Source organism: Chiloscyllium plagiosum, chromosome 4 (genome assembly GCF_004010195.1).
Source record: "Chiloscyllium plagiosum isolate BGI_BamShark_2017 chromosome 4, ASM401019v2, whole genome shotgun sequence".
NCBI lineage: Eukaryota > Metazoa > Chordata > Chondrichthyes > Orectolobiformes > Hemiscylliidae > Chiloscyllium > Chiloscyllium plagiosum.
The window spans coordinates 58,804,672-58,827,941 of record NC_057713.1 but is presented as its reverse complement, the minus strand read 5'-3'; the positions used below and the strand labels follow the sequence as shown (position 1 = coordinate 58,827,941).

General features: G+C 40.1%; 1 protein-coding gene across 4 annotated transcripts in view; it reads left to right on the top strand.

Annotated features, from left to right (window-relative positions):
• Positions 1-23,270, top strand: part of LOC122549069 (coiled-coil domain-containing protein 178) — a 388,456-nt gene that overhangs the window by 76,399 nt on the left and 288,787 nt on the right. For all 4 annotated transcript variants that reach the window (XM_043688277.1, XM_043688275.1, XM_043688278.1 and 1 more), the window contains 3 exons: positions 1,063-1,205; positions 19,134-19,287; positions 22,123-22,218. In XM_043688277.1, coding sequence (XP_043544212.1) covers positions 1,063-1,205; positions 19,134-19,287; positions 22,123-22,218 — 393 coding nt within the window. The remainder of the gene's footprint in view (positions 1-1,062; positions 1,206-19,133; positions 19,288-22,122; positions 22,219-23,270) is intronic.

Below are 23,270 nucleotides of genomic sequence, written 5' to 3'. Positions count from 1 at the left end.
CTGTACCATGCTTCTTTTTCCTCAGGATGAATCTCTGCTATATCTCCTGAATTACTCCCAGAAACTCCTGCCATTGCTGTTGCACTGTCTTTCCTGCTAGGCTCCTCTGCCAGTCAATTCTCCCTAGCTCCTCCCTCATGCCTCTGTATTTGCCTTTATTCAGCTGTAATGTCGTTACCGATGACTCTATCTTCTCCCTCTCAAACTGCAGAGTAAATTCTATCATGTTATGGTCACTGCCTCCAAAGGGTTCCTTCACCTTAAGCTCTCTTGTCAAGTCTACCTGATTGCACAACACTAAATCCAGTATTGCCTGTTCCCTAGTGGGTTCCACCACAAGCTGCTCCAGAAAGCCTCTCGTAGACATTCCACAAATGCCTCTTCTTGCAATCCTCTACCAACCTGATTTTCCCAGTCCACCTGCATACTGAAATCCCCATGATCACTAATTTTATCTTTCCTGTACATACTTTCTATCACCTGGTGCATCTTGTATCTCAGCTCCTGACTGCTGTTTGGAGGCCTCTACATAACTTCAACTATGGTTTTGTTACCTTTGCAGTTCTTCAATTCCTCAATTCTAACCACACAGACTCTACACCATCTTAATATTGATTTAATGTAATTTCTTATTTATAATGCAACTGCACCACCTCTGCCCACCTGCCTGTCTTTTTGATAGGATGTATATCTTTGAATATTCAGCTCCCAATCCTGATCCACTTGCAGCAACGTCTCTGAGATGCCCACCACATCAATTTCGATCTGGACCACAGGTCATTTACCTTATTCCTTTGCATTGATGATGTTAGGAGTGAATTTGTAAGGTGTTGGATGGGATGCCTGTCCAGTAGGCTGCTTTGTCCTGGTTAGTGTAGAACTTACTGAATGTTGTTGGAGATGGAATTATTTAAGTGTGTGGAAAGTTATTTCATCCCAGAGGAATCAGTATGATTTCTTATATGTATGTACAAGTTTGATTTTCTTCAAAAATTAAGAAGCTTATGTGTATCATAGAAGATTTGAATTTTATTTCACTAAATTATATGTTTTTGCTTGTAGATGACTGAAATCTTTAACAAAGCTAATTCGGACCTTAATGAAACACAGCAGGAATTTGATGATACTAGTGCAAATGCAGAGTTTGAACAAAAATTGATCAGTGAAGAACTTCTCGCAATCGAAAGCAAAACAGCAGATCTCCAGTAAGAATATTTTGGTAATCTTTATTTAAAGAACTTAAATGCTACTTACCTTTAAATTCCCAAACACTGCAAAAGCATAGTTACTTACTGATAATTCAATTCCCAAAAAGTAGAATTTTATTTTAAGCTCTAAGGGTTTAATCCATGCTGAAAAATAAATTCTGAACAGTGTGTACCCCTTTCTAATATTGTAGGAGTTATCATGACAAAGTTAGAAAATGCAATAAGAAGGTAACACCTGATCCTTCATGTTGAGAAAAATGGCTTGGATCTTTTTAGTGTATTTCCATGTATTTGCATCTCATAAAAAAAACCCAATTCGCTGTAACTATATGCCACTTTCAATTCTCCTCTCCTACAATGAGAAACTAAATATCTCAAATTCCTGGTGTAAATCTGAGGGGGTACCTGTCAACTGCAGCGGAATGCTTGTCCCAGCCATCATGCAATTGCTTCTTCAGGAAAATATCCCTGACTGATAAATGGCAGCATCCCTGTCAACAGTTCATTCACAAAGTCAGTGTTGGCAATCAACCAGCCTCCCCCGATACCATGCCTGTTTCTGAGGCCAAATTTAACACGACTTTCAGCTGTCCCACACTTTATTTTTCAGCTTTGGAATGGCTAGGAATTAATGTGGGAAATGAAAAACAGACAAAGGCAGACCTATGGAATGCATCCTAAGGTATTAAAGGAAGTAACTACAGACATAACGGGTAAATCTTTAGATTCAGTAAAAGTTCAGAGGATTCAAATACTGCTAATGTAATACCCTTATTTAAAAGGGAAGCAGACAGAAAACAGATAGCTATTGGCCTGTTAGCTAAGTGTAAGTTATTCGAAAAATGTTAGATTCTGTAATAAAGAATGTGATAGCAGATCATCTCGAAATGCATAATATGATCAGGCAGAGTCAACATGGCTTCACGAAGAGGAGATCATCCCTGACAAGTTTACTAGAATTCCTTGATGAAGTAATAGGCAGATAGAGAAAGGGGAAGTAGCAAACGTAATATATTTGGATTTTCAGAAGGCTTGATAGGATACTGCACATTAGGCTACTTAATAAGATAAGAGTTCATGGTGGTAATATATTAGCACGGATAGAGATTTGGCTGACTAATATAAGATGGAGAGTTAAGATAAGGCCGTGGGGATGGGAGTTTATTTTCAGGATCAGTATTGGGTAGGTGATTATTCATGACCTGGATGGGCATAATAGCCCAGTTGTGAATGACACATCAATAGCTGGAAAGACAAGTAATGAAGATCTCACAAAGTGACTGCAGAGGAATATAGACAGATTAAGTGAGTAGGCTAAAACTTAGCAGATGGAATAATAATAGGAAAGCATAAAATTATGAATGTTGGAAGGACTAATAGAGGAAGTAAATTTAATTTAGTAGAAGGAAGAGTGCAGAGAACTACATTACATTGGGATTTAGTCATCTTCGTCCATGAAACCCAAAAAGCTAGCATCAAAGTTCAGCAGATAATAGGGAATACAAATGAATTGCTGGCCTTTATTTCAAATAGAATTGCATATTAAAGCAGAGAAGATTTTCTAGAACTATACAAAGCATTAGTCAGCTCACAGTCTGAATATTGTAAACATTTTTGGGTTCCTTATCCAATGAAAGATATATTGGCATAGGAGGTGGTCCAAAGAAGGTTCTCTAGACTGATTCCAGGTATGTGGAGGGACTGAATTATAAGGAGATGTTGAGTAGGTTTGGCCTGTACACATTGGAATTTAGAAGAATAAGAGGCGACCTTTTTGAAACATCCAAGATTCTTAGAGACTTCACAGGATAGATGTAGAAAGATTGCTTTCCCTTGTGGGAGAGTCTCGGTCTAGGAGGAGTAATCTCATAATAAGGAGGTGCTTATTGAAGAGAAATTAGGAGGAGTTTTTTTTTAATTAGAATGATTAGAAACCCTATAGTGTGGAAACAAGCCATTTGACCCAATAAGTCCACACCGTCCCTATGAAGAGTAATACACCCAGACCCATTCCCCTAATCTATGTTTACTCCTGACTAATGCACCTAACACTATGGGCAATTTAGCATGGCTAATTCAATTGACCTGCACATGTTTGAACTGTGGGAGGAAACCGGAGTACCCGGAGGAAACCCACGCAGAGACGGGGAGAATGTGCAAACTCCACACAGACAGTTGCCCAAGGCAGGAATCAAACCCGGGTCACTGGCACTGTGAGGTAGCAGTGCTAACCACTGAGCCACTGTGCTGTCCTTTCTTGGAGTGTAGTGAATTTGAGGAATTCTTTATCATGGAGGGTTGTAACATTAAGTGTATTCAAGGCAAAGATAGCCAGATTTTTAGTTAGTGAGGGAATCAAGAATTAAAGGAAATTACAGGAAAATATTATTGAGGATCATCAGATCAGCCACGATCTCATTTAGTATTGGAGCAGACATAATGGGCTGAATGATCTACTTCTGTCCTTTTGATGGTCTTTTGATGACCATATGGGACAGATTGCAGATCCAGGGGCAAATCAGCAGATAAGATTAGAGGTTACAAATATAATAAAAGAACAAAATGTAAGGCATTGTAGTTCAATGCATGAAGAATTGGAGTTTGAGTTTGATTTTCTACTGTCACATGTACCAGGCTACAATGAAAAGTGTTGTTCTGTGTGCTGTATAGGCAGATTGCACCATACAAAGTGCACCAAAATAGTAGAACAGAGTGCAGAATATAGTGCTACGGGCACAGAATTAACACTTAAGATGTCTGTTCAAAAGTCTGATAACAGCGGGGATGAAACTGTTCTTGAATCTGTTTGTGTATTCAAATTTTGTTTTTTTCTGCCTGGTGGAAGAGAATATAACTGGGATGGGAAGAGTTTTTGAGTATGTTGGTTGCTTTCCTGAGGCAGCGAGAAGTATAGATGGAGTCAATGGATGGAAGGCTGTTTTGCATGATGAACAGGGCTGTGTTCATGACTGTCTGTTGTGGTTTTGGGAAGAGCAGTTGCAATACCATGCTGTGATGTGCCCAGATGGGATGCTTTATATGATGCATTTCTTCTATGGTGCACCATACACATTGGTCAGAGACCTATGGAAATGCTGAATTTGAAACAAAACAATGAATTAGTCATAAAATTTGTGATAAATCAATATGGTATGGTGTCTGTAGGGTGACGTAAATTGGAATGTGTATATTGAAAGGTATGTAATGTTTAGGAAGGACAGGAAGCTAGGAAAGTGTGAATGGGTTGCTCTGTTAATTGAAGATGATATTAGCACAATACAGAGAGATGACCTAAATTCAGGTAACCATGATGTAGAAGCAGTTTGGGTAGCTATAGGAATAGCTATGAGGAAACACATTATGGCACCAACCATAGAACAGGCTGTACTATACCTAGTTTTGACATAGGAACATAGGAATTAAGAGGGAGAGTAGTCAACTCAGCCCTTCGAAATCACTCCATCATTTAACATGATCATGGCTGATATTATCCTTGTCTCAACTCCACTTTCCTGCCAGCTCTCTGTAGACCTTTATCATTTTCATCAGAAACATATCAGTTTCTTTCTTTTGTATTGGACCAAATCAGACCACCCATACCCTCCACCCAAAACATTTCAAGGAAGTAGCCTGAACCCTAACTTTGCTAGTTGTTTTAAGCAGGTATAGAGTGGATATTCCAGGAGTGATGCAGCTGGTCAAAACCTCTGAGTTTTAAGCAAAACAGAATTTATTTATAAGATTTCCAAATGAAACACAAATAAAAAAGAATAGAGTACTTCACTTATCTGAAAACCCAACAGACTATCCCAATTTAATGATGCTGTTCCAAATTTCCGCAACAGTCCCCCTAAACACTCCTTAGCAAAAAATGTAAAGTCAAACACAGGGTCTTACAGGAGAGAGAGAAAGATGGCAGAGAGATTCACCATGGAACACCTTCTTCCATGGAGCTGTTTCTTTTATCAGCAGCCTCAAAACTGACTGACTGATTGCTCTGAACAGCCAGATTGCTAAAACCCAAATCAAACCAAACCAGAGAAAAGCTGCACTAGGAGAATTGGCCACTTCCCTTTCATTGTACAAGTTTTTTTTTAAATTTAAAACTTTCTTCAAGTAGATCAACACAGACATTTTGGTAACTCTGCCTCGTACAACGCTTTTGAAAAAAAAACGACAATACAACCCCGTTGAAGGAGCAGCATTGCCACACCTCCTCCTAAAACAAAAATCAATATTCAAAGTGGCTTCATCTTAAAACCCCCCTTAATCTTACACTGTTAGTACACTACAGCATATATCCACAATACATTGACAATAATCATGCAAACATGCAGACTAATTTCTATTACAGTCTGTTTTATTCCCACCAGCGAATGCCTCTGTTTCTCATCCAAGTCTTGACAATGCGTCGGCAAACACATTTTCTCGTCCATTTTCTCGTGCACAATTTCCAAATTGAATGGCTGTAACAACAAGCTCCATGTAAACAGTCTGGAGTTTTTGTCCTTGCGTTTCTCCACAAACTTCAATGGGTTATGATCAATGGACATGATTATCTCAGATACATTACTGGGAACATAAACATTGAAATGTTGTAATGCCAACATCAAGCTCAAAGTCTCTTTCTCAACCGTTAAATATTTCCGCTGATGAATTTCCTGCAGAAATACCCAATAGGACTTTCTATCTTTTTGTCTTCCTGTAAGAGCACAGCGCCGACACCCACATCACTCACATCGATACCAAACTTGAATGGCTTTGCATAGTTACGTGTGGCCAACACTGGGGCAGTGGTTAACAAAGCTTGGAAGTTGTTAAATGCCTTCTGACAGTCCGCTGTCCGCTGAAACAACCTGCCTTTTTTTCGTAATTCAGTGAATGGAGCAGCCACACTGCTAAAATTTGGTTCAAATTTTCGATAAAATCCACTCAATTCCAGGAATCGTAGTACCGCACTTTTTTGTTGATGGTATGGGAAACTCCCCAAGTTACCTTAGGCTTTGCATTATATGGGGCCATTTGTCCATGTCCAATAATATGGCCCAGGAAGGTGACTTGGGCTTTGGCAAATCACTTTTAGCCAGGTTTATCACCAAGCCTGCCTCCTGAAGTCGATCAAACAATTTGGATAAATGTTGAAAATGTTCCTTCCATGTGTGATTAAAAATCAGCAAGTCATCTATATATACGACACAATTGGGTAATCTGGAAATTACCTTTTTGGTTAGTCTCTGAAATGTAGCATTTTTCGTACTAAACGGCATAACACTTAATGGATATCATCCATTCGGCATTACGAAAGCCAAAATTGTCTTTGCCCTTTCGGACAAAGGTACCTGCCAGTATCATCTAAGCAAGTCTAACTTAGAAATATAAGTTAATTATCCCACCTCTTCAACACCGTCTTCCAAACGTGGAATCGGATATGCATCAGTCTTTGTAATTGTATTAACTTTACAGTAGTCCACACACAAATGTTGGGTACCAGCGGGTTTTGGCACCATTACTATGCGTAAGCTCTAGTTACTGTAACTCACTTCAATTATGTTGTCTTGGAATATGTGTTCAATTTCCTTTTAGACTTGTGCCAACTTTACAACATTATGCCTATAAGGATGTTGCTTAATCAGAACAACATCTTCTATATCTGCTTCGTGCATAATTAGGTTAGAACTCCCTGCTTATTTCTACATATCCCCCCATGCAATAGCAATAACTTTTTCAGGTCATTTCGATTTTTCTCTGGAAGGTAACTCAATAATTTATCCCAATTTTGGATAACTTCCTTTTTGTCCAGTTTAATTTGAGGAATGTCCAATTCAGAATTCTCTGACCTTGGTTCCCTCTATGTTGTAACCAGTAACACATTCTCCTTTTCCATTTAGAAAGGCAAAGGCAGTAGATGCATGGGAACACTATCACCTGCGAGTTCTAACTTGGTATCACCGTTCCTTGAGTGTTGCTGGGTCAAAATCCTAGAATTTCCTTCCTAATGAAATTGTGGATTTACCTACAGCATATGTGTTTCAAAAAGGCAGTTCACCACCATCTTCTAAAGGATAACTCGGGATGGATAATAAATGCTGGCCAACCATCGGTGCCTGTGTACCAGGAGTGAGCAAAAAGAACTCACTGCATGTACTTCAAGCAAATTGCCATGTGTGTAATTGAGATGGGAGCAGTCATTAGTGGAGTGAAACATGGCTACAATCAGTGAAGGGGTAAACTTTAGGAGAAAGTGAGGACTGCAGATGCTGGAGATCAGAGTCGAGAGTATGGTGCTGGAAAAGCACAGCAATCAGGCAGCATCCAAGGAGCAGGAGGATTGATGTTTTGAGAATAAGCCCTTCATCAGGAATGAGGCTTGTGGGCCAAGGGGGCTGAGAGATAAATGGGAGGGGTGGGGGTGTGGGGTTGGGGGAATGTAGCTGAGAATACAATAGATAGATGAAGGTGATAGATTGGAGAGGAAGGTGGAGCGGATAGGTGGGAAAGACGATGGACAGGTCAAGAGAGTGGTATCAAGTTGGAGGCTTGAGACTGGGATTGGGGGGTGGGGCAGGGGAAATGAGGAAACTGGTGAAATCCACGTTAATCCCATGTAGTTGCAGGGTCCCAAGGCGGAAGATGAGGCACTCTTCCTCCAGGCGTTGGGTGGTTAGGGTTTGGCGATGGAGAAGGGCCAGGACTTGCATGTCTTTGGTGGAGTGGGAGGAGGAGTTAAAGTGTTCAGCCGCAGGGTGATGGGGTTGGGTGGTGCGTGTGTCCCAGAGATGTTATCTGAAATGATCCCCACCAATGTTCAGGACACCACCCATTCCCTTCATCTCCTCCAAGACTTTCGTTTCCCTGGCCCCCTATATCTTATCTTCCCCATGGATATTGAGTCCCTGTACACATTTATCCACCACAATGAAGGCCTCCAAGCCCTCCATTTCTTCCTCTCACTCCGTCCCAACCAGTACCCTTCCACTGACACCCTCATCGGCCTGGCTGAACTGGACCTTTTGGGAAAAGAAGGAGTCAAACAGTCAGGGCTGGCAGGAACAAAGCATAGAATGAGGAAGGACTGATAAATTAAATTGCATTTATTTCAATGCAAGAGTCCTAACAGGGAATGCAGATGAACTCAGGGCATAGTGAGGAACATGGGACTGGGATATAATAGCAATTACAGAGATGTGGATTGGTGATGGACCAGACTATTGGCTTAATATTCCTGGATATAAATGCTATACGAAGGATAGAAATGGGGGCAAGAGAGGAGGGAGAGTGGTGTTTTTGATTAGGGATAACATTATAGCTATACTTAGGGAGGATATTCCTGAGAAAATGTCCAGGGAAGTTATTTGGGTGGAACTGAGAAATAAGAAAGGGGTTCTATGAACAGGATGATCACCTTATTGGGATTGTACTATAGACCCCCAATAGTCAGTGGGAAATTGAGAAACAAACACGTAAGAGACCAGAGTTATCTGTCAGAATAATAGGGTGCTTATGGTAAGGGATTTTAACTGGGACATAGACTGGGACAGCCATAGTGTTAAGAGTTTGGATGGAGATGAATTTATTAGCTGTGTATAAAAAAATGCTCTGATTCAATATATGGATGTACCTACTAGTACTTAACCTAGTCTTGGGAAATAAGGCAGAGCAAATCACTGAGGTCTCAGTGGGGCAGCACTTTGGGGTCAGCGACCATAATTCTGTTAGGTCTTAAATTGTGATGGAAAAAGATAGACCTGATCCAAAAGTTCAAGTTCTAAACTGGAGAAAGGCTAATTTTGATGTATTAGGCAAGAACTTTCAAAAGTTGATTGGATGCAGATGTTTGCAGGTAAAGGGATGACTTGTGTTGCCATAGTCTTACCTGACTGTAGGTGCTGCTGTCATTAGAGGGAAGCAACTGGTGGTGCTTTAACCTGAGGGCCACCAGACCTCAGGCAGGGGAAGATGTTGAGAATGAGAGTTCTTCATAGTAACCTCAAACCGGTGATGGAAATTGAGCCCATGCTGTTGGCATACCATTGCTCTGTAAACCAACAATCCAGCCAACTGAGCTAGGAAGCCTTCAAAAATGAGATAACAAGTATCCAGAGACAGTCTATTCCAGTTAGGATGAAAAGAAAGGCTGGTAACTACCTAGGGAATGCTGGATGGCTAGAGAAATTGAAGTTTTGGTCAAGAAAAAGAAGGAGCAACATCACATACAGACAGCAGAGATCGAGTGAATCCTTAGAAGAGTATAAAGACAGTAGGAGTATACTTTAAGAGGGAAATCAGGAGGGCAAAATGGGAACATGAGATAGCTTTGGCAATTAAGTAGGATCCAAAGAGATTTTACAAAAATGTTAAGGACAAAAGGGTAAAAAGGGAGAGAATAGAACCCCTCAAAGATCAACAAGGCAGCTATGTGTGAAACTGCAGGAGATGGGGGAGATACTTAACGAGTATTTGCATCATTGTTTACTGTGGAGAAGGACATAGAAGATATAAAGTGTGGGGAAATAGATGGTGACTTCCTGAAAAACTATCTATATTACAGAGGAGCTGGTGCTGGATGTCTTTAAATGCAAAAAAGGTGGATAAAGCTCCAAGACCTGAACAGGTGTACTCCAGAGTTCTATGGGAAGCTAGGGAAGTGTTTGCTGGACCCCTTGTTGAGATATTTGTATCATCAATAGTGAAGTGCCAGAAGACTGGAGGTTAGCTAATGTGTTATCACCTATTTAAGATAGGTGGTAATGAAAAGCCAGGGAACTGAGGACTGGTGAGCTGGACATCAGTGGTGGACAGGAGAAAGTGATGACTGCAGATGCTATAAATCAGAGTCGAAATGTGTGGCACTGGAAAAACACAGCAGGTGAGGCAGCATCCAAGAGCAGGACAATTGACATTTCTGGCATAAGCCCTTCATTAGGTGTGTGGGAGAATGGGGAAGGGGGCTGAGAGATAAATAGGAGGGTGGGGCTTGGGAGGAAGGTACCTGGGAAGGCGTTAGGTAAATGCAGGTGAGGGGCGATAGTGATAGGTTGGAGGGGAGGGTGGAGCAGATAGGTGGGAAGGAAGATAGACAGATAGGACAGTTCAAGAGGGCAGTGCCGAGTTGGAGGGTGGATCTGGGATGAGGGGAGGAGAGGAGATGAGGAAGCTGGTGAAATGATGCCTTGTAATTGGAGGGTCCCAAGATGGAATATGAGGCATCTTCCTCCAGGTGTCGGGTGGCTGGGATTTGGCAGTGGCGGATGCTCAGGACTTGCAAGTCCTTGGCAGAGTGAGATAGGGACAGGGTAGTCACAGGACAGTGGGGTTGTTTGGTGCGTGTGTCCCAGAGATATTCCTGAAATTTTCTGCAAGGTGGCGCCAATTATCAGTGGTGGGTAAATTGCTGGAGGAATCCTGAGGGATAGGATTTACATATATTTGGAAAGGCAAGGACTGATTAGGGAGAGTCAACATGCTTTGTGCATGGGAAATCATGTTTCACTAACTTGATTGAATTTTTTGAAGAAGTAACAAAGATGATTGATGAGGGCAGAATAGTGGATGTGATCTATATGGATTTCAGTAAGGCATTCAACAAGGTTCCTTATCATAGACTGATTAGCAAGGTTAGATCACATGGAACACAGGGAAAACTAGCCATTTGGATACAGAACTTACTTGAAGGTAGACGATAGAGGGTGGTGATGGAGAGTTGCCTTTCATATTAGAGGCCTGTGACCAGTGGTGTGCCACAAAGATTGGGACTGGGTCAACTGCTTTTTTGTCATTTATATAAATGATTTAGATGTGAACATAGGAAGTATAGGTATTAAGTTTGCGATTGACACGAAAATTGGAAGTGTAGTGGACAGCAAAGAAGATTACGTCAGTGTACAACAAGATCTTGATCAAATAAGCCCATGGGCTGAGGAGTGGCAGATGGAGTTTAATTTAGATAAAAATGCTACATTTTGGAAAAGCAAATCAGGGCAGAACTTATACATTTAATGGTAAGGTCCTGGAGAGTGTCGCTGAACAAAGAGACATTGGGGTGCAGGGTTCATAGTTCCTTGGTAGTGGAGTTGCAGGTAGATAGGATAGTGAAGAATGTGTTTGATATGCTTTCCTTTATTGGTCAGAACATTGGGTAAAGGAGTTGGGAGGCCATGTTGCAGCTGTACAGGACATTGGTTAGGCCACTGTTGGAATATTGTGTGCAATTCTGTTCTCACGCCTATAGGAAGGATGTTCTGAAATTTGAAAGGGTTTAGAAAAGATTTACAAGGATGTTGCCAGGATTGGAGGGTTTGAGCTCAAGGGGGAGACTGAATAGGCTGGGGTTGTTTTCTCTGGAGCTTCAGAGGCTGAGGGGTGACCTTATAGAGGTTTATATAATCATGAGGAGCATGAAAAGGTAAATAGACAAAGTATTTTCCCTAGTGTGGGGGAGTCTAGAAGTAGAGGGCATAGGTTTAGGGTGAGACCAAAGAGGCAACGTTTTCACGCAGAGGGTGCTAATGAGCTACCAGAAGAACTGGTGGAGGCTGGTACAGTTACAACTTTTAAAAGGTATCTGGATGGGTATATGAATAGGAAGGGTTTAGAGGGATATGGGCCAAGTGCTGGCAAGTGGGTCTAGATTAGGTTAGGACATCAGGTCGGCATGGAAGTGTTGGACAGACCAGTCTGATTCCATGCTGCTGTGCAACTCTAAGACTCTGTGACTCTTAAAAATTTACTGTAAGGCTGTTACCTCAGGTCCTAAACTCTCCTGCCAATTGAAACATCTTCCCAGCATCCATTCTTTCCAGAAGGTTCAGTATTCTGTAAGTTTCAATTAGATCCTCCCTCATCCTTCTAAATTCCATTGAGTGTAGACCCAGAAGCTTCAAATGTTCCTCATATGTTTAACCTTTCATTCCTGGGATCATTCTTGTGAACCTCCTCTGGACCTGTTCCAGGGCCAGTACATCTTTCCTGAGGTGTGGGGCCCTAAATTGCTCATAGTACTCTAAATATGTTCTGACCCAAGTAGTATGAAGCCTAAGAAGTACATCCCTGCTTTTGTATTCTAGCCCTCTTGAAATAAATGCCAACATTGTATTAGCTGTCCTAACTACTGACTCAATGTGCAAGCTTACCTTAAGTAAATCTGGGACTAGGATTCCCAAGTCCCCTTGCACTTTAGATTTCTGAATTTTCTCCCCATTTAGAAAATAGTTTTTCCCTGTATTCTTCCTCACATTTTCCAATGTTGTGTTTTATCTGTCCATTCTCCTAACCTGTCTCAATCTTTCTGCAGCCTGCCCGCCTCCTCAGTACTACATGTCTCTCCACTTATCTTTGTATTATCTACAAACTTAACCAGAATGTCCTCAGTTCCTTAATCTAGATCATTAATGTATAAAATGAAAATTGTTGTCCCAATTCTGACCCTTGCAGAATACCACCAGTCACCAGCTGCCATCCTGAGAAGAGCATTTTATTGCCACTCTCTACTTTCTGCCAGACAGCCAGTTCTATCCATACCAGTACCATACCTCTAACACCATGAACCCTTATCTTATTCAGCAGCCTCATGAGGGGCATCTTGTCAAAGTCCGTCTGAAAGTCCAAGTAGATATCATCCATTGGCTCTCCTTGTCCATTACCTCCTCAAAGAATTCTAACAGATTTGTCAGGCATGACCTCCCTTTGATGAAACCATGTTGACTTTGCCATATTTTACCATGCACTTCCAAGTATTCAGAAATCTTATCCTTCACAATAGACTCCAAAATCTTACCAACGACCGTGGTTGGGCTAATCAGTCTATAATTTCATATCTTTTGCCTTACTTCTTAACTGGGGGTTATATTAGTGACTTTCCAGTCCCCTGGGACCCTACCTGACTCCAGTGATTCTTGGAAGATCACTAGCAAAGCCTACACTATCTCTTCAGCTATTTCATTCAGAACTCGTAGGTGTAGTCCATCTAGTCCAGATGATTTATCCACCTTCAGACCTTTCAATTTTTCTAACACCTTACCGACCTTACTGTGGCCACCATACTCACTCTGCCTCCCCACCCCCCAACTCTCAAGATTTTTTTAGATGTTACTCGTGTCTTCCATGATGAAGACTGACACAAAGTACTTGTTCAGTTCCTCTGCCATTTCTTTGTTGCCCATTACTACTTCTCTAGTGTCATTTTTCAGCAGCCCAATGTCCACTTTTGCCTCTCTTTTGCTGTTTATATATCTAAATAAACTCTCGCAATCTTCTTTTATATTACTGGCTAGCTTACCGTCATATTTAATCATCTCCGTCCTTATTTCTTTTTCGTTGTCCTCTGTTAGTCTTTATTGGCTTCCCAATCCTCTGGCTTTTCACGTGCCTTTAGCACGTTATATGTTTTGTTTTTTGCTTTTAAGCTGTCTCTGACTTCCCTTGTTAGCCTTGATTGCTTCATCCTCCCTTTTGTATGCTTCTTTTTATTAGGGATGAATTTTTCCTGTGTCTCCTGAAATACTCACAGAAACTTTTGTCATTCCTGTTCCACTGTCTTTCCTGCTTGGCTCCTTTCCTATTTCTGGTCAGCTCCTCCCTCATGCTTCTACATGCCTTTATTCAGGTGTAATACCGATACCTCTGATTCCACTTCTCCCTCTCATATTGCAGACTAAATTCTATCATGTTATGGTCACTGCTTCCAAAGGGTTCCTTCACCTTAAGCTCCCTTATCAAATCTGCCTTATTGCACAACACTATATCCAGTATTGCCTGTTTCCTAGCGGGCTCCACCACAAGCTGTTCCAAAAAGCCATCTCATAGACATTCCACAAATTCCTTTTCTTGCAATTCACTACCTACCTGATTTTCCCAGACTACCTGCATGTTGAAATCTCCCACGATCACTGCAACCTTCCCTTTCTTACACGCCTTTTCTATCACTAGTATATCTTTGTACCCCAACTCCTGATTACTATTTGGACGTCTTTACATAACTCCCATTCTGGTTTTCTATTTACCTTTGCGGCTCCACAACTCTACTCACACAAATTCTACATTATCTGACCCTACATCGTTTCTTGCTATTGATTTAATTTCTTACTAACAAGGCAACCCCACTTCCTCTGCCCACCTGCCTGTCTTTTCGACAGGATGCATGTCCTTGAATATTTAGTTTCCAGTTCTGACATCCTTGCAGTCACAACTCCATAATGACCACCGCAACGTTCCTGCCAATTTTGATCTGTGCCACAAGCTCATTTACCTTATTTCGTATATTATGTACATTCAGATCAAAATCTTCAGTCCTATATTTACCATCCATCTTCTCAATGACATCCTTTTATCCAATGTGCTTGAAGTTTGATTCCTAACTCTTTATAAACACTTTGTCCTATTTTGTGTTCTGGAGACTTTAATAACCTCTCCTGAGTTCTTTCTTTTCATATTTTCTTATGCAGTTGAATCTGCCCCCACAAATATTAAGCTGCTACTTTCTTTCCCATTGGCCATTAAACTTCTTTCAGTTTTACCCTTCCCTGCCTCCCCACTTTCTATTTTAAAGTCCTCTTGACCACCCTATTTACCCTTTTCGCCAGAACATTGGTTCAAGCTCGGTTCAGGTGGAGACCGTCCCAACGGTACAGATCCCTCCTGTTCCAACACTGATGCCAGTGCCCCATGAAAAGGAACCTCTCTTTTCCACACAACTCTTTTAGCTAAGTATTTACTTCCCTTATTTTCACATCCCTGTGCCAATTTGCACATGGCACAGGTAGTAATCCAGAGATTATAACCCTTGAGGACCTATTCTTGAATTTAGTTCCTAGCTCCTGATAACCCTAAACAGGTCCCCCTACATATATTATTTGTCCTGACGTGGAACACAAAACTGGATCCTCTCCTTCCCTCTCTAATATCCTTTCAAGCTGTTCAGAGATGTCCCTCACCCTGGTACCGAAAGGGCAACACACCATATGGGACTCTTGATCCTGCTTACAGAGGATGCTATCTATTCCCCTAATTATAGAATCCCCTACAACTAGGACTTGTCTTTTTGCTCCACCTTCTCGAATGGTGCCGTGGTCAGCTGGCTCATTCTCACTACAGCTGTGCTGTTCGTCCACATAGGGAAGCAAGTACCTTGCACCTGTTCGACAAGGTCAAGAACTGAGGTTCCTCTGTTCCTCAATACAGGATCTCTCTACCTGCCTCCCTTGCAGTCACACCCTGCTATCCCTGGCCACCGACCGAATCTGTGGTACTTAATCTGCCAGGTGTGACCGCCTCCTGAAACAAGTGAGTGCCCAGATAACTCTCCCCCTCCCAGATATGCCAAGCTCAAACTCCAACTCATCAATTCTGAGCCAAAGTCCCTCCAGCAACCAACACTTGCTACATATGTGTTCCCTGCAGCTCACAATGGGATCTGCCAGCTCCTACATCATACAGCTACAGCACATCATCTGCCTAGCCATCTCTACTGAGTTAATTAGTTTATTAGATGGTTAATTAATTATTTATTAATTGGTTTTGAAGGTTTTGTTTTCAAATTGAAGACAGATTTTCTACCAGCCAATCAGGTCACCTCCTGTGCCATCACTTTTACGATCTGGTATCAGTTACTCCCTGTGCTCCTCCCTCTGACTCCACTCTCTGGAAACAAAGCCGCAAATTCTTAGGGTAAGTTAGTTTTATCCTCACCATTCCGTGCTCCTCCCTCTGACTCAGCTCCCTGCAAAACAAGGCTGCAAATCCCCAACGTAAGTTAGTTAATGCTCACTGCTCCATGCTTATCCCTCTGACTCTGCTCTCTGGAAACAAGGCTCCCTGGAAGTTGGACTGCTATAACTGGAATACCAGGAAAGTTTTGTACTTGAGAACAAAGTGTTCCATATTGTTGAACAGGGCAATATGCAGTTTAAGAATGTGATCCATACATGTTTTGATATCATTTATTTAAGTGTTCAGATTTTGAACTAATGGTATATAGATTTTGATCTTTGTCTAAAGGGGCTAACTTGTCAGATTTTCTGGAACCATGATTTTAAAATAAACAGAATGATAAAAATAGTTTCTGGTGGGCTAATGGGAATTTGTTTGCATCGTAAGAGTTCTTACAAGCAGACAGATTAAGTATTGAAGAGCGTTAGGATTTCATTTAGAAGAATTTGGAATTGTTTTATTGCTTTTGCTTAGAGTAAACTACCATTGCTTGGAAACTCTTTTGATTTCATTACACAATTAGAGGTTAGGTAAACCAGTTTCTCCTGAAGAAAAGGAATGGTTTAGAGCTGATAGCCAATAGCTTACTTCATGATAAAGAGTTTAGTTTGAAATTTCCAGACCAGAATTGTTTAGTGAGAATCTGAAAGGAGTTATTCAAAGCTGAGGAAGTCTAAGCTCAGTTGTGTGAAGACTCAAGGAAGATGTTGTCAGACTGTCAAGACTGGGAATTGAAAGAAGCAGTTAAGTTAAACCCTGAAGATTGATAGTAAATAGAATTCTCTCTAGTGGTTAAGTATTATAAGGAATAGATGGAATATTACCTTTTAGCATGTGTTCCACCTTTTTTTCAAATTATGTTTTTTATACATATAGTTTGGTTTATTCAATTTTATCTTGATTTCTTGTCATATTAAATTTCTGGTTTATTGTTAATTCCAAATCTACAGCATTGTTTTTGCTTACATTTTAGTGAAAGACCACCCTGTTAATGTTCTTAATTATCAGTCAAGACAAATTTCAGTCCAGCATCTGACTTGTCCAGTAATAACACCAACTAAGATCATAACAAATGTGGCACTTTGGAAGCACATGGAGACCTGGAGAATGAGCAGCACCAAGAATCCTTTGTGTTAAGGAAATTTTGTCTGGCAACAGCCTCTGATTGGTTGAGCTGTAGAGTGTTAAAAAGCTGGACCTGCTAAAAGAAAGAAACACCTCCATCCTGCAGATAGAAAGCATCCCAAGTCATTTTTCTCTCAATCTCTCTCTTTCATCATATGGGGAAAAAACACAAAGAAATAAGAAAGCTTAAAAGAAGGAATTCATACAAGAAATGACCAATGTTCCCTTAATCAACTACTGAATTGAAGGATGGCCATTATTCTGCAGCCAACAAAGTATCACATTTGCAAAAATTAAAAGGACTGAGAAGAAAATAACTTTCCACCTCATGGTCTGGATTTTTGATCTTCTGTATTTTATTTTCAGCATATACTTTTTTTTCCATCTAAATAGGTGTCAAACTGTTTAACTTTTGTGAACCTCAATCCGATGTGTCTGTGTATCTGGGGTTTTGAAGTGATATAATTGAAGTTGCATGCATTAGGAGTTATTTTGCTCTTGTTGAAGTTAAATGTTTTGGAATAAACAGCGTTGTTGTTTTTGTTATTGAAGAAACCTGATGTGAATTGCTTTTGTTCCGATTAGCAATCAGGCAAATTTGTCATTTTGGTGGTCTTATTGGGATTTTGTACATTTATACATTTTTGTGACAGCTTGTCAGGCACAATTATCAGGAAATTCTTTCCACTGCGGCTATTGTTAAAAAAAGACAACGTCAACATGGTAAAATGATTGTCAGAATACTTTGATTTTCAGATGCAGTTGTATAATTTCTTAGAGTTCTTTAAGTTTTGAATTTATGGAAGTAACAGCAATATCATTAACACTTTCAAAAACAATTTTTAACATACAGTGTAGTTTACCATCTGATACATTACAAAGGTTACAGCAGATATTTGTTTCTGATTCCAAGGATTGAGTGTAAATTTAAAGTGAATTTGGTTATATTCAATTCATCCTACAATTCACAGCATGTATTTGGGATAGAAGAGCACAAATAAGCGTAGTTTATTGTTACAACATGCAAATGATGATCTGATGGCTTAACGTGGTATTTTGTGTTGCAAGTAATGGTGAGTTGTTTGCTTCACACTTTTTTCATGAAACATTATTTCTATAAGGAGCTGATTAGATTATCTTACGATAAATTTTTTATTAATGGGTCATCATTAGAAAAATATCATAACTATATACAAATAAATATGCATGTTTTACTTGATGTTTTATTGAGGAGTACTACCTGTTATCAAAATAATGTATCACTTGAATAGTTGATTGTACATAAAACCATAAGATTTAGGAGCTGAAGTAGAACAGTCTGTGACTATCAAGTTTGTTCTGCCATTCAATGTCACATGGCTAAGCTTATAATCCTATATTCCATTTTCCTGTCTTATCCCAATAACGCTTGATGTCTTTACTGATAAAAAGACTGTCAACCTCAGTCTTGAATACAGTTAACCTCCAGTGTGTACAGCCCCCTACAGTAAAGAATTTAGTGCCAGTAGATTCACTACCCCTTGAGAGAAAAATATTCTTCTCATTTCAATCTTAAATGGGTGAGCCCTTACTGAGAGTTAATGGCCTTTGGTCCTAGACTGTCACCACAAGTGGAAATAACTCTTGGATCTACCCTGACAAGTCCTCAACAAATCTTATATGTTTCCCTCAATTCACCTCTCATTCCTCTAAATTCCAATGATTATATGTCCATTCTACTCAACCTCTTCTCATAAGAAAATCCCTTCATACCAATGATCAACCAATTGAATCTTCTCTGGACTCCTTAATGTTAGTTAAGGGGAGCAAACTGTCGTAGGTGTGGTCTGACTTGTGCCTTATAAAGTTTTAGCAAGATCACTCTACTTTTATACTCCATTCCCTAAGAACTAAGGGTCAATATTTGCCTTCCCTACTACCTGTTGAATTTGTAAGTTGGCTTTTTTTTTAGATTAGATTACTTACTGTAAGTAAGTGGTTAGTGGAGTATTTGCACTAATCTCATGTATGATGATATATAAACTAATCCAATGAAAGGTAACATGATATAAACAGGAATTAAAACTACTTTTTAAATACATGTTTTCTATTTAATAGCAAAGACTTGATCAATGCCAAGGATCTCTTAGATATATATACTACTCGGGAGAACGAAATTCAGAAGCAACTTCTAGAAGCAGAAGAATTATACAATCAACTTATTAATGAATCTGCTGAAATGGAACAACAGAAAAATATCAAAGCAGAGAGCGTAAGTTTATAATTTGGTTTTACTTGGGCTGATTTTCTGATAGATAGCTTAAACCATCATTTCCTAATGCAAAGTCTTGGCATCTGTATCTTTTTTTGATTTATACACAGATATCAAACACAGCAAATATGTATATTTTAGAAGCTAAAATGTCTGCTCAAGCATTTTGAGTGAATTATTAACCATGTTTTTCCATGGATCTACTCCTGCTGCAATTTGTACATTGTCAGAAATGCAGTTCAAACTTCAAAAAGAAGTGGGATATTAGATCAGATGCTGGTAGATAACTGTCTTTTTTTAGGTGGAAAGGAAAATCGTGTGGGATATATAACAGTTGCCTTATCCACTACCACTTCTTTCATCTGCAGTCTAAAGAATTAATGTTATATATGAATAACACAGTCACATTATCAATATGTAAGATTATGTGACTATCAGAACTGCTGGGTGGTGGTTATAGCTTGAAGCCTCATCTGAAATATTTATCCTTTGCATAGTTAGAAGTTACAATGTTCAATAAACCAAGGAGATTTCCTGTAGTTGGTATCAACCTGATGTCAGACACAAACAAATGGAATCCTAGATGGTGACAACAGTTTAACCCTATTTCCAAAGTTGGCACCTATTTCTGCAAATAATTTGTGCTGTGGAAACTCAATTTCTGGTACAATTTTAAAAGGGGTACTCAAACAGAGAGACCTGCACAAACCATTGAAGGCTGAAGGATAAATTCATCAGATTGTTCAAAAGGTTTATGATATTCTTTGCTTTATAAATGGACTCTAAGGGTGAAAAAGCAAGGCAGTTACATTAAACCTTTATAAAACACTGATAAACACCAGCTGGAGTATTGTGTCAATTTAGATCACCATACTTTCTGAAATAAGATCAAAGTGTTTGAAAAGTTGAAGAGGAGATTTATTAGAATGGCACAAGGGATGAAACCCTTTAGTTCAGTGGAGAGACAAGAGAAATTGGGTTTTTTCTCCATTGAAGTCAGGAGAATATCTGAAAGAGCTATTTTGTAAATTACCTGGATGAGGGCTTCAAAGGATGGGTTAGTAAATTTGCAGATGACACGAAGGGCGCTGGAGTTGTGGATAGTGCCAAAGGATGTTGCAGGTTGCAGAGGGACATAATTAAGCTGCAGAGTGGGCTGAGAGGTGGCAAATGGAGTTTAATGCAGAAAAGTGTGAGGTGATTCACTTTGGAAGGAGCAACAAGAACAAAGAATACAAGGCTAATGTTAAGATTCTTGGTAGTGTAAATCAGCAGAGAGATCTCGGTGTCCATGTACATAGATCCCTGATCGATAGGGTTGTTAAGAAAGCATACGATGTGTTAGCTTTTATTGATAGAGGGCATAAGCCCTTTTTGGGCTTATGCCCGAAACGTTGATTCTCCTGTTCCCTGGATGCTGCCTGACCTGCTGCGCTTTTCCAGCAACCCATTTTCAGCATTTACTAGGATGTTGCCTGGTATGGAGGGAAGGTCTTACAAGGAAAGGTTGAGGAACTTGAGGCTGTTTTCGTTAGAGAGAGTGTAGTAGGTGTGTGGAATGCCCTGCCTGCAACAGTAGTAGACTCGCCCACTTTAGGGACATTTAAATGGTCGTTGGATTAGCATACGGATGAAAATGGAATAGTGGAGGATAGATGAGCTTCAGATTGGTTCCACAGGTCAGTGCAACATTGAGGGCTGAAGGCCTATACTGTGCTGTAATAGTCTATGTTCTATAGCTGTTTAAATTCATAAAAGCATTGATGGAGCAAATACTTTTGAACCGTTCCCAGTGACAAAAACGTTAATATCCAAAAGGCATGGTTTGGAGATGGGAGTTTTATGGGTAGGCTTAATAAATAGAAAGGATTTAAGGCTACCTTTAGAGTTGAGTAATTGGCATCTTGACATATCTGTGAACTATTGGAATGAATGATTGCAGAGATTAGACAACATATACCAAAAGCAGACTGAATTTAATGGGAAATTTTAACTTGTTGTGCATTTATGGATCAAAGTTTGTAAGGTGGGAAAATATGGTAAAGCATGGCATGGTGCGGGGTAATGAATAAGGAGGTGGTTGTCCATGGACAGGAGCACACTGGTTTCAAGGGGAGGGGTTACAGAATAACCAAATCAATCATGTTCATCTCATATGGCAAGGCCTAGGTGGGAAAATAACATAAGCACAGTGTGAACTAGAGTTCCTGTGCCCCGTCACCAGGTCTTTTGGTGCTGAGGGTGGGTGATGGAGTATTGGTATATGCTCTTCTCCAACAGATGCTAAGGATGCTGGCCTTGCTCTTCATGACAATTATTGACTTATCCATGAAAGCAGGCAGACTACACTGATATAGTTTCTGGGCAATGAGGGCCATTCTTGCCACATATCTGTTTGCCGCTCCTGTTCCTCCCTATGCATGTGGATGAAATCTCTAAATACTCCTCATTGCCTGGATGAGTGCAGTTCCAATAACACTCTCTTCACAGGTGATAATAATCCTGCTGCGTTTCTCCAGCAATTTCTGTTTTGTGTGCTTCAGATCTCCAGCATCCACAATTATTTATTTTATACTTAATGATAAATTGGTTATTGGGAGGTGGAGGAAGTTTAAATAAAACTTTCAAGAATCTTGGTTAAATAATGTAGATTTGTAGGACAGCAGGGTAAGTTTAAAAGAGTGTCTGTATGAACTCCTTTTGTGTTGCACCATGGTCTCATTCTATTTAACTAAAAATAATTAATTGAAAATAATTGAAAGCAAAAAATATACAAATACTTTAGATTTCTAAAAGTTGTTCTAATACTTGCATACCTTGACTTTTTTTTTGCAGTTGAAGCAATTAAAAATTAGGCGTACAGAGAAACGCACTGAGATAAGTGTCCTGACAACAGCTTGCACTGAGCTGAGAAACACACTTAAGGAAAGAGTAAGAGATTTTTTTAAAAATATGTTTAATAAATGTGACATCAAGCTATATTGTTCATTTAGATGTTGATTAATTTGCAGAGTTTTCTGTTTTCTGGCAAATTACCTTAATTTGTGGTTTACTTTTCAATGAAAATTCAAGAATTTCATACTTCAAGTCTGAAATGAAAGTCAGAAACTCATTTCAAAGATGTGTGGCTACCTACTCAAAGATTTTACCTCTACTTTTGTCACCTATATATTCAATTCAGAACTTTGTAATGATTATTACTTCAAAAGTCCTGTTAACATACTCATTTATTGTAGTGTAATTGTGTAGGAGGAAGTATCAATTTCACAGGTTCCTCAGTTAATATACTTGTAGCCATTATACTCAGTACTGTAAATCCCAGTGGTGCTTTCCAATTCATGCTAAACATTCTCTTGCATACTGTAGCTTTTTTGATGCAAATTTGTTGCTGTTTGTTGCTTGCGGGGAGACACTTCATTTGTTAACAGCTTTGATATTTATCGCCAGTGTGCCATCGGTTCAGCCTGTGGGAATTTTTGAACTGAACCTCAACCCAGGGAACCACATTTGTATTAAGCTGTATTTGAGCAATATAAGACCATAAGAAATAATACAAACCAACCGACTCCCACAGTTTTACTACAAACCGACCGACTCCCACAGCTACCTAGATTACACCTCCTCCCACCCTGCCCCCTGTAAAAACGCAATCCCATATTCCCAATTCCTTTGCCTCCGCCTCCACTGCATCTACTCCCAGGAGGACTAATTCCACTACCGAACAACCCAAATGGCCTCCTTCTTCAAAGACCGCAATTTCCCCTCCGACGTGGTCGACGATGCTCTCCACCGCATCTCCTCCACTTCCCACACCTCCGCCCTTGAACCCCGCCCCTCCAATCGCCAACAGGACAGAACCCACTGGGTCCTCACCTACCACCTACCAACCTCCAGATACATCGTCATTTCCGCCACCTCCAAACAGACTCCACCACCAAGGATATATTTCCCTCCCCTCCCCTCCCCTATCAGCTTTCCGGAAA